The sequence below is a fragment of the Lolium perenne genome, chromosome 5 (assembly GCF_019359855.2).
Source record: "Lolium perenne isolate Kyuss_39 chromosome 5, Kyuss_2.0, whole genome shotgun sequence".
Taxonomy (NCBI): Eukaryota; Viridiplantae; Streptophyta; class Magnoliopsida; order Poales; family Poaceae; genus Lolium; species Lolium perenne.
In genome coordinates, this window is record NC_067248.2 from 126,994,769 (window position 1) to 127,005,340 (window position 10,572).

A 10,572-nucleotide genomic window follows, 5' to 3' on the forward strand; every position below is an offset into this window, starting at 1 on the left:
GGTCCATGCCATTTTGTTTTTCTCCGACTTAATTATCTATTTTTTTCTTCCCCTATCTTCCCCCTCTCATAGTGGACCAATTTTTGCTCGCTGGACTTGTTCATGAATGGTTGTTAAATTACTTCCCTCTATCGTACCTTTCTCTTATTTTTTTCACGCCTCTTATCTATTTGATGATCTAATCATAAATGTACAGCTCTAAAAACATACTTCCTCCATCCATGTTCATAACAAGTTGTCAATTTGTCCAACATAATATCAATTGTAAAACATAAAAAAAATATTATTAGAAATTAGAGTATCTGAGCTTTCTAATGATATTTTTTTGTAATATATATCTTGTATAATCATGATCAAATTTATGACCTATGAATACACGCAAGCTCTATGAACCAGAATGGAGGGAGTAAAATCCTCTACATGTATAAAGATTGCATAAGTATATGTGCAAATGTGACATTTTTACCAAAGGGTATTCAATTAAATAAACTAGAAATGCAGTAAAAATGTAGCTTATGTCATACAGCGATTAAGCATTGTTATTTTTTATGTTGTTGTATGGTCTATTATTGAGGTGGCGTCTAATTTGTATCCTCCTAACTCTATTCATCGCGATTTCTATAATAAACTATAATATTTAGATGCTAAATTAATGTATCATAATCTTGCTCGGGAAGTGACTATGATTCACCATTGAGGTTGCAAAAATCATAGTATGATCTTTGACAAGAGGATTGCATCTTCTACATACCTGCTTATATATTTATGCACACATTTGCTCCTTAATTTGGTTTTTGTTTCATCTTAGGGCGAGGACGGGGGCGGGAGAGGGGGGAAGATATGAGAAATTACACCAATGGCCAGATAGGTGTTATCCTGAAAACGGATGGTTATCTAGACTTCAGGTGGACACTCTTTTGCCATAGTTCAGATAGTAGGAGCTTATCGTGATGCCAACATGTAAGAATTGCAAATCGTGATGCCAACATGTAAGAATTGCAAGTTTTACAGTGCTTAACATTTTTACGGTGGTAAAATAGGTGGTACCAAAATTATGTGGACAAAAAAATTACAGAGGTAAAATAGGAGTATTTTATTGTTTTGAGGACACATTGGTAATTTCCAGTCTAATATACTCTGGTGCAAGAGTGGAGCCCCTTCAATTTTAGGGTATTCAAATGTATACCCAATTTTTGAAAAAAACTAAGTGTATCTTTACTATTAAACTGTAATAGGTGGCTGCCTGGTGTCACAAACGGGCCAAACATGCCACAAACTTTTCGTAAACCCAACATCTATATACACGCTACAAACTTTTCTTAGGCCCAACATCTATTCCCGTACACTGATCACACAAAACAAACAGGCCCGTCCAGTCGCCCGACAACTCGCAAAAAGAGCTTCCGACTCAATTTACTACTTGGTTACAAAATACCTGTTAGATAGAGAAAAAAATACGACTCAGTTTCCTACAAAGCTTCCGACTCAATTTCCTACTCGGTTACAGACTCAGTTTCCTACAAAGCTTCCGACTCAATTTCCTACTCGGTTACAGGAACAAAGCAAAACGCCTGCTATTTAAACAAAGCACAAACGATGAAACCACCAAAAAACACAACTCCGGCCTGCTTCTGCGGACAACCTAGGTCACACTCATACACAAATCTACACGGTTGTGTTGCCGGACAACGTGGCTCCGGTAATCTTCTTATCCTCTTCAACGCGATGAAACGACACACTAGCATACTCATAGATTCCATACGCCATCTTCCTTTGCATCCTCTTGCTCTTCTGATTGTCTGCTCCTTAACCTATGTGCACTATCATAGAAAAAACTTTAAGCTATAAAAATTGTAGAACTGGACTGACTGCTGAAATAAGTTACTACTACTTTACTTTTTGACCAAATATGACTCAAAAAATTTAGCCATAAAAGATTGTAGAGCTAGACCGAATCTGCCAAAATAAGTTACTAAGAAAAACTTTACTGTCAGGACAGAAAAGTACAATAGCAGGCAGTAGCAGATTAAATACTGACGACACTTCGTGAGGAAAGCAACTGCTCTCGTTGCAAAACAGCTAATGAGCAGAAGCAAACCATCAGCCTCAATCTCTTCCTAGCGCCTGCCCTCATCCCCGTCTCTTCCTCCCTGCTGCATCTCTGCCGGCGCATGGCTCAGATATCTCCTCCTTGACGTATCATAATCTCTGATGTCACATATATAGATATGTCAGGACAGAAAAGTACAATAGCAGGCAGTACGTGAGTGTGGTTTTATCTTATTGCAGCACAAGCTCCCTACCAGAAGAAGCATTAGGTCTGTAAGATGGCACGTCAACAAACGGGCACACTCGCAACAGCTCCGGAGATTGGAGATAGCGCAAACGGTATAGACTTATTATTAAAATCTACATGTATGTGATATTTAAATACCAATCAGTAATTACTTCTGAGTAGGTGATATACGAGCTAAAAGGCGACAGGCATCACGTGATCGTCAAAGAGCTCATCGGCAGAGTCTAACTCTTGAGGAGAGGCAGGAGCTTAATGCACGTAGACGCGCCAATAGGCGAGTGTTAACAACTACTGAGCGGCAACAAGAGAATGCTCGCCGAAGAGAGAGTAGGCAAAATCTAACAACTGAAAAAACAGAAGCCATCAATGTACATTGAAGAGCACATCGACATAGAATAACTGGAGAACAAAGGCAAGCGATGCTGGCTCGACGCAAGGCAAATGCCGCTGCTAAGCGTGACACTCCATGCGCCGAATCCATCGCAATGCCGCGACCAGATATAACTCTCAACCCATTAGTGAGTGCTCGTGCTTCACTCAACAAAGGTGGTTCACCTCCCGCATCCCCTTCAATGAACACACCTGTGTATACCATTGGGACCGACGGTAACATACCCATCTTTACTCCTTTTATGCATGGGCACATTAAAGCATCAAACTTAATGACTAGACTATGTTGTAGGTGACATCGATGCCTTTCTTACCCGTATCATGGACAAGAATGCCATCCTCGACGACCTCACGGACAGCGAGTACTACACGTTTGATCGTGAAGGTAGCCAACCTTTCCACTGGTCCTCTACTACGATGTAATATGACCATACTGATGTTACATCATATGCATGTAGGTTACGATGATGATGACATGGACCTAGATATATCGACTGACACATATGGTGCGGAATCTATCGATCCTTTTGACTTCGTGTACTCGAACCTACCAGACAGTACGTACATTCTAAAGCCAGAACCGGACTGCGAACACTGTAATGCCAAGAAGTTCGAGCGTGAGACCGACGGTTTCTGTTGTCGAAATGGAACTATCAAGCTAGCTGAACCAGAGCCTATCCCGGAGCTCATGAGGCTATGGTCTAGCGCGGATGCGGACTCTCGGCATTGTCGGGCGAGCAGACGCTTCTTCAACGGCCACTTCTCATTCACAACTCTTGGTGTCAGCCTAGACAACAGCTGCACCAACATGAGGTCTGGGGTGTACACATTCCGGGCGCAAGGCAAATTATACCACAACATGCATTCGTTCGGGCCAAACTCTCGCCCGGAACATCTACAGCTCTACTTCTACGACGATGATCCCAGCCTAATCCATCGCAAGGAAGCCACCAAGGATTTGGACCAAGAGGTCGTGAGGAAGGTTGTGGACATACTAAGAGGAAACCCCTACTCCGAGCAGTTTAGGAGTTTGGGCGCCTACAAGGACAACCTCGAGAACTACCGTATAGAACTGAACACCGACAACAAGCTAGACCAACGGAGATATAATTTACCGTTGTCATCCGAGGTGGCTGCGATCTGGGTTGAGGGGAGCGACCTGGCAAATAGATTCAAGCGCAGTATTATCCTCTACGGTGACAACAACGAGAGGCATAGTATACAGGCCACACAAGGATGCTATGACCCGCTCTCGTACCCCCTCTTTTTCCCAAAAGGGGAGCTCGGCTGGCATCCAAATCTTCCTAAACGTGATACGCCTTGGAACGCTGCACAAAAGTCAAGAGAGGACCGTGACGACGAAGGTTCAGCTGTTCAAGACACTTCTGCATTTTCTGTCTATCTTTCTCCTATTTTGCCTAACCTTGTTTTTATGTCTTCCACACAGATGGAGGTGGCCATATATGCGTCTCCGTTAGGGACTAATACTGTTACCGACTACAGACGCGCCCAGCTATATTCAACCCCATACTACATGGTGGGCGTCTGTTCCAACAGTTTGCAGTCGACATGTACATAAAGATTGAGGGATGCAGGCTGAGTTGGTTCAGGGACCACCAGCCGGAGATACGTGCGGATCTATATAAAGGAATTGTGGATAGCATCACGGCCGGAGAGACTCGTGGTGCAAAGCCATTTGTTGGAACAAGGATTGTTCTCCCGTGGAAGTTCCAAGGGGGCTTCCGAGACATGAAGCGTAGACATATGGACGCCATGGCGTTGGTCCAGACGTACGGCAAGCCTGACATCTTCTTGACGATGACCTGCAACCCTAACTGGCAGGAGATACATGATGCACTACTTCCAGGACAAACCCCTCAGGACCGACCAGACATTGTGGTCCGAGTGTTTAGGGCCAAGCTCGAGATGATGAAAGAGATGCTAACCAAGAAGCATATTTTGGGCGTTGTGAAGGCCTACGTCTACGTGGTCGAGTTCCAGAATAGGGGCCTCCCGCACGCCCATTTCCTGTTGATCATGGACTCAAAATATAAGCTTATTGTGCCCGAGCAATACGACCGCGTCATATCCGCCGAGCTCCCGGACAAGAATAAGTACCCCGAGCTATACGCCATAGTCGTGAAGCATATGATGCACGGCCCATGCGGTGTCCTCAAGCCAAACAACGTGTGCATGCAAGATGGGTCGTGCAAGTGTAGGTACCCGCGGGAATTCAACGAAACCACCGTACAGGGGAAGGACTCATACCCCATTTATCGCAGACGGAAGGACGGTTGTTGTGCGAATGTCCGAGGCCAGATGCTAGACAACAGATGGGTTGTGCCTTACAACACCTACCTCTTTCGGATGTTTGACTGCCACATCAACGTGGAGGTGTGCTCTAGCATAAAGGCCGTCAAGTACCTATATAAGTATGTATACAAGGGCCACGATCAGACTTCGTTCAATATCGAGAAGCCCGACGCCAATGGCAACATAGATGAGATCAAGAGATTCGTTGACGCAAGGTGGGTTACTCCGCCGGAGGCCATGTGGAGGATATTCGGCTTCAAGCTATGCGAGAACCACCCATCGGTCCTACCACTTCCGCTTCATCTCGAAAATATGCAAATGGTCACGTTCAAAGCAGGAGACAACCTAAAGGACGTCGCCGCCCGAGAGACCCCATCCATGCTGACTGAGTATTTCGTGGCTAACCAGGAGCACGCATGGGCTCGGGATATTCTTTACAAAGATTTTCCGAGAAGCTTCACATGGCAAAAAGAAAAATACTGGAAGAAAAGGGACAAGGGTCAACAAGTAGGCCGGATTGTGTCTGCCCATCTGTCGAGGGGATCGGTACTTTCTGAGGGTGCTACTAAACCACGTACCAGGCTCAAGGTCATTCGAAGATCTCAAAACAGTGGACGGTGTGCTATGTGATAACTTTCGTGAGGCCGCCGAGAGGAGGGGTCTCATCGAGGCCGACAACACGCTCGACGAGTGTCTTACCGAGTCAGAGCAGTTCGCCATGCCAGCCTCACTAAGGAGGCTCTTCGCAACGATCTTAGTATTTTGCGAGCCCGGAGATGTGCACGGTCTTTGGGATAGGCATCTTGAGGCGATGTCTGACGACTACCGGCGCAAGCACACATGCCCAAAAGTTGTGGAGCAGAAGGTGTTACTTGATATCAGGGGCATGTTGCAGTCCATGGGCAAAGACATAAAGTCGTTCCCTCTCCCAGACATCGACGAGAGCTACGACAACACAGATGGAGAGGCCAGGGAGGTCATCGAGGAAACAAATATCCAGGTAGACAAGGAAGACGCTTCTCTAGCGACCTCACTAAACCACGAGCAGAGGCTTGCCTACGATGAGATACTAGCGGCAGTTGATGGCGGAGATGGGGGCGTATTCTTCGTGGATGGCCCAGGAGGCACAGGGAAGACCTACCTTTATAGGGCATTGCTCGCTAGGGTTCGGAGTGAGAGAAAGATCGCGTTGGCCACAGCAACATCAGGAGTCGCCGCTTCCATCATGCCAGGAGGTAGGACAGCCCACTCGAGGTTCAAAATCCCATTAAACCTTGAAGAAGGAAAATCATGCAGCTTCACTAAGCAGAGTGGGACAGCCAAGCTCTTGAGGATGGCTTCGCTCATACTATGGGACGAGGCAACCATGACAAAACGGCAGGCAATTGAGGCATTGGACAGAAGCATGCGTGACATCATGGAATGCCCAAACCGACCTTTCGGGGGCAAGACTATCGTGTTCGGTGGGGACTTTAGGCAGGTGCTTCCTGTAGTGAGGAAAGGGTCACGAGGTCAGATAATCGACGCAAGTCTACGGAGCTCAAACCTCTGGAAGGGCATGCGCCAACTAAGGCTTGTCAAGAACATGAGGGCGCAAAGCGACGAGTGGTTCGCGGATTACCTCCTAAGGGTAGGTAATGGCACCGAGGAAACTGATGAGGACGGAAACATCCGGCTTCCGAAAGATATATGCGTCTCGTCTACAGGTGACAACACAGCTGATATAAAGAAGCTGATCGACCATGTGTTCCCTGCCCTAGACCACAACATGGACAATCCTAATTACATGACTTCTCGAGCTATCCTCTCCACAAGGAATGACAACGTCGATGGAATAAACATGCACATGATTGAGCGTTTCCAGGGCGAGGAGAGGATCTACTATAGCTTCGATAGTGCGGAGGACGATCCACACGGCTACTATCCTCAAGAGTTCCTGAATGACCTAACTCCTAATGGGCTTCCCCCGCACGAGCTTAAACTGAAGATAAATTGCCCCGTTATACTGTTGAGGAACCTTGACCCGGCTAACGGGCTATGTAATGGCACAAGGCTTGTGGTCCGTGGGTTCCAGAGTAACGCCATCGACGCAGAGATCGTCGTGGGGCAGCACGCAGGAGAGAGGGTGTTTCTTCCTCGGATACCTTTATGCCCATCCGACAATGACATGTTTTCGTTCAGATTCAAGAAGAAGCAGTTCCCCATCAGGCTCAGCTTTGCCATGACAATCAACAAGGCACAAGGGCAGACCATCCCAACCGTAGGCGTGTACCTACCGGAGCCAGTGTTCTCTCATGGCCAGCTCTACGTCGCCTTGTCCAGAGCCACCGCGAAAAGTAACATCAAGATCCTCGCCATCAAGGATGACGAGAAGGACAAAACCAAGAATTCGAAGAAACGAAAAAGAACCGAGTCCTTAGTAACAAGCACATTGAACATAGTCTACAAGGATGTCCTTAACACTTGAATTCGATGGACCAAATTTTAGCAGATTCCTTCATGGTTATTATATCTTCTAAGTGTAATAGGTGCTAACATATTTGAATTTTTTCATTAAATGAATATTTATGTGCATTTTATGTTTTACACCTGAGATATTTGTGATGACACAAAAAAAATTAAAGGGTAGACCATTTAATACCATTTTAGAATCACAACCTATTATTTTCTTCTTGATGGCAGGCAACGACAACAAGAACAGGAATATCAATATAAACTGTAGACCTTCCATGTACTTCAATACAAGAAAATGGGCAGAAAAAAATTATGTTTTATGCTTCAGCTATCATGCGTACCTCGGGTCAAAAATCAGCAGTTCCATCATCACATACATAACAACAGACTGTGTTCCCAGAACAGATGCGCCATGCAGTCGATACAGGTCAATAAAGACACCACTTGACTTGGACCTGGAGAGGAAGTGTAAAGAGCTTAGCATGTGTGAAATGCATATTGCATTTGCCTATTTCATGCTCAGCAACGAAGGGTAACAATTTAACAAATATGTGTTGAGAGAGAGCCTTCATCATTCAGGATAATAACTAATAAAAATCAAGGAGTATCAATCTTGTTGTGTCCCATTCTCCCGTCCGGCTCTCAAGTACCAATTGTGCCGATGCAGCGCCGACTGCATTTGCGACGAAATAAAAAAAAGCGTGCATTAGGATTGTAATGGTGACAGGCATTTGGAGTATTTGCAGCTAGCACCAAATCTGTCACACCTTAAATGAACTTCTTCGAGGAAAAACATAAATGAAATTGATTATAGGACTTGTATCAGCATAACTACGTCCGGTCTAATGCACAGTCAACTACCAGATCATACAAACGATTGAGCTAAGTATGCTGGGAAAAAGAACAATCCTCTCAGGAAAATACATCAAACGTTTTCTCCTGTAAAGCACTAGATGAAAAACATACATTTGTAATGTGCCTGGTGTCAGGGACAAAATCTTACCTGCTGCCTGAGCAACCTCTCTTGGATAAAGCATCACAGCAATGGCGGAGCCGCCTGTCCCAAATGCCTTCAGGAGACCTGAAACAATAGCTACACTCAGTAAATGCAATACTCTTCAACTGGCACTGTAGACCAAAACATGGGTATTTGACAGTTGACATGGCATTTGGGACAGATACAAGGAGAACCCCCCAAAACTGGTTCGCATCTGGAAAACAATGTGGCCGCCAGTCACAACGAAAGCAAGGCATCTGAGCTCCTAAGGCTACCTGGCAGCTTCGGACGAGCTCCGGAAGACACCCTGGTCGCCAGCAGAGCTCCCAGCCCGGGGGCGCCAGCTTGAAACGCGGGGGCCCATCTCGAACACCGCGACCGAATGCCCTGCAGCGCTTTCCTGCCGAGAACTGGTGGGGGAGTCGCTCGAAGGCATCAGCGCAGCGGATAGGGGGCCGATCAAAGGGGCGGAGTGGTCGTGGAAACGAGGAACTCACGGGTAGGGTTGGCGGCGGAGAAGGCGCGGGAGAGGAGACGCCCCGCCGGAGATGCGTCGCCGCCGTGCCGCTGGCCAGCCGCCTCCACGCCATCGTCGCCTCGCTTGGTCAGCATCGAGCGGCCGTGTCCTAGACCCAGACGCCTCGCAGCTGCTCCATGGAAGCCGTTGTGTGATGGAGGATTTTGAGAAGATGGAGGAAGAAGATAGATAATGATGGGGATTTTTTTTTTCCTACTCGATGTGTGGCGTACTGGTGCTATCTCTATGACGCCAAGGACCTCAAGACAAAAGTGTTGTTTTAATCGCTGTGGACACACCAACTTAAGTCCGCTACAGCTGCAAGTGGGCCCAACTTAATGACCCAAAAAAAAATTTGAGACGCACAATGCAACAGACGACCTACTAGCTTGTGATCAAAAGCATATGTGGATCATATGTGGATCGCTACTCGCATTGTAAAGATTTTGGACGTGTCTAGAGAGCAAACGTTGGCTGGTTAGTCTAATCAAGCCCTCACTCTAAATATGGAAAGTTTGCACACGGAATATTACATGCACATTACTACATGTAACTATTTTTTTAAAAAGTCATAACTCATACACCGGATGTCGGAATTGTGATCCGTTTTCTCCGTTGGTCCTCTCGCGCCAAGATCTTCGAAACTAGATATCATTTATATATGTTTCGATAATTTTTTTTTAAAAGCAACTTAGTGTTGTGGCAAAAGCAACTTAGTACAAAGAGTTGTTTACATTATTATTTTTGTATTTTGCAGTCAACTTGTCTTCCTAAATACTCACTTATAAAAAACAACCGGAAACTTCATAGTGCTAGATCTGCAACTTTATACTACTAGTTGCCTACCTACTTTCTAGTACCGTCAATACCTTGATATTTGAGGTAGAAAACTTAGTAGTGATGGAAATATAACTTTACGGCAATAGTGTACAAGTTGTTGTTGGTGTTGTTTTTGTTGCAGCCATCCTCACTAGGTTGGAACTAGAGAAGACACAATTGCTACATTATTGAAAATAAGTTGTTTTGATTGTGTTTCAGTTGCAGCCACCCATGCCCACTAGGTTGCAACTAGAGAAACCATCCTTGTCAGTGTAATTATGACGCCGCAACTGCCCCGCGCGGTTGGCCCTGCCCTAACCCACTTGCTGAAGTGGCTAATCAACTTAAACTGAAGTGGCTAAGCAACTTAAACTGAAGGAGCTAAGCAACTTAGCAGAAAGTAGCTACCACTTCTTGAAATAAGTTGCTTCCACTCTGGTGTAGAGGTAAACAACATTACGTATGGGGTATGCGACTTAGCACTAGGGGTATACGACTTAGCAATAATAGGTATGCGACTTAGCATATATCTGAAGCAATAATTTATTCTCTACAAATACTTACTTAGCAAATGTGTGAGAGATAAATTTGGTGTATGCAAAATGCAACTTAGCTCATATGTGGAACCAATAATTCAACCGGCAAAATACAACTTAGTACATGTGTGAAGAAACAATTTGTTATCATGGTGGAAGTTGTCCCCGCGAGGTACAGTTCCATCTCGATCAAAGCGGATGTGCCCGGTGCCGCGAGTCACTACACGAGGCGCAACACTAGCCGTAAGAA

At 45.5% G+C, this 10,572-nt stretch overlaps 2 protein-coding genes across 7 annotated transcripts; one reads left to right on the plus strand and one right to left on the minus strand.

The window, feature by feature from the left end:
* Positions 1-1,408: 1,408 nt before the first annotated feature.
* On the minus strand, positions 1,409-9,209 carry LOC127299858 (uncharacterized). Of its 6 annotated transcripts, none has more exons than XR_011744963.1 (6): positions 8,948-9,208; positions 8,726-8,860; positions 8,457-8,534; positions 8,042-8,126; positions 7,795-7,908; positions 1,409-2,208 (listed from the first exon to the last, which is right to left on the minus strand). XR_011744963.1 is itself a non-coding variant. In XM_051329894.2 (6 exons), the coding sequence occupies exons 2-5, from the start codon at positions 8,812-8,814 to the stop codon at positions 2,118-2,120; spliced, it is 372 nt and encodes a 123-aa protein (XP_051185854.1). In that variant the 5' UTR covers positions 8,815-8,860; positions 8,948-9,207; the 3' UTR covers positions 1,409-1,820; positions 2,099-2,117. The 6 variants fall into 6 exon arrangements, 3 of the variants coding, with proteins under 3 accessions (XP_051185854.1, XP_051185855.1, XP_051185853.1); XR_007850743.2 differs by lacking the exon at positions 8,042-8,126 and having other exon boundaries at positions 1,409-1,820; positions 2,008-2,208; positions 8,948-9,207; XM_051329894.2 differs by lacking the exon at positions 8,042-8,126 and having other exon boundaries at positions 1,409-1,820; positions 2,099-2,208; positions 8,948-9,207.
* LOC139831167 (uncharacterized) lies at positions 3,008-7,466 on the plus strand. Its single transcript, XM_071820527.1, has 4 exons — positions 3,008-3,071; positions 3,145-4,082; positions 4,190-5,498; positions 5,581-7,466. Exons 1-4 carry the CDS (start codon positions 3,008-3,010, stop codon positions 7,464-7,466), a joined length of 4,197 nt encoding a protein of 1,398 aa, XP_071676628.1.
* Positions 9,210-10,572: the final 1,363 nt, after the last annotated feature.

Excerpts from the sequence above, each read along its gene's own strand:
- LOC139831167 (XM_071820527.1), top strand. The coding sequence starts at position 3,008 with ATGGACAAGAATGCCATCCTCGACGACCTCACGGACAGCGAGTACTAC. Across the intron at positions 3,072-3,144 it reads CTACACGTTTGATCGTGAAG|GTTACGATGATGATGACATG; the intron begins GTAGCCAACCTT and ends ATATGCATGTAG. Across the intron at positions 4,083-4,189 it reads AAGACACTTCTGCATTTTCT|ACGCGCCCAGCTATATTCAA; the intron begins GTCTATCTTTCT and ends TACCGACTACAG.
- LOC127299858 (XM_051329894.2), bottom strand. The coding sequence starts at position 8,814 with ATGGGCCCCCGCGTTTCAAGCTGGCGCCCCCGGGCTGGGAGCTCTGCT. Across the intron at positions 8,535-8,725 it reads AGCTCGTCCGAAGCTGCCAG|GTCTCCTGAAGGCATTTGGG; the intron begins GTAGCCTTAGGA and ends CTATTGTTTCAG. Across the intron at positions 2,209-7,794 it reads CTGCTGATTTTTGACCCGAG|AGATTATGATACGTCAAGGA; the intron begins GTACGCATGATA and ends ATGTGACATCAG.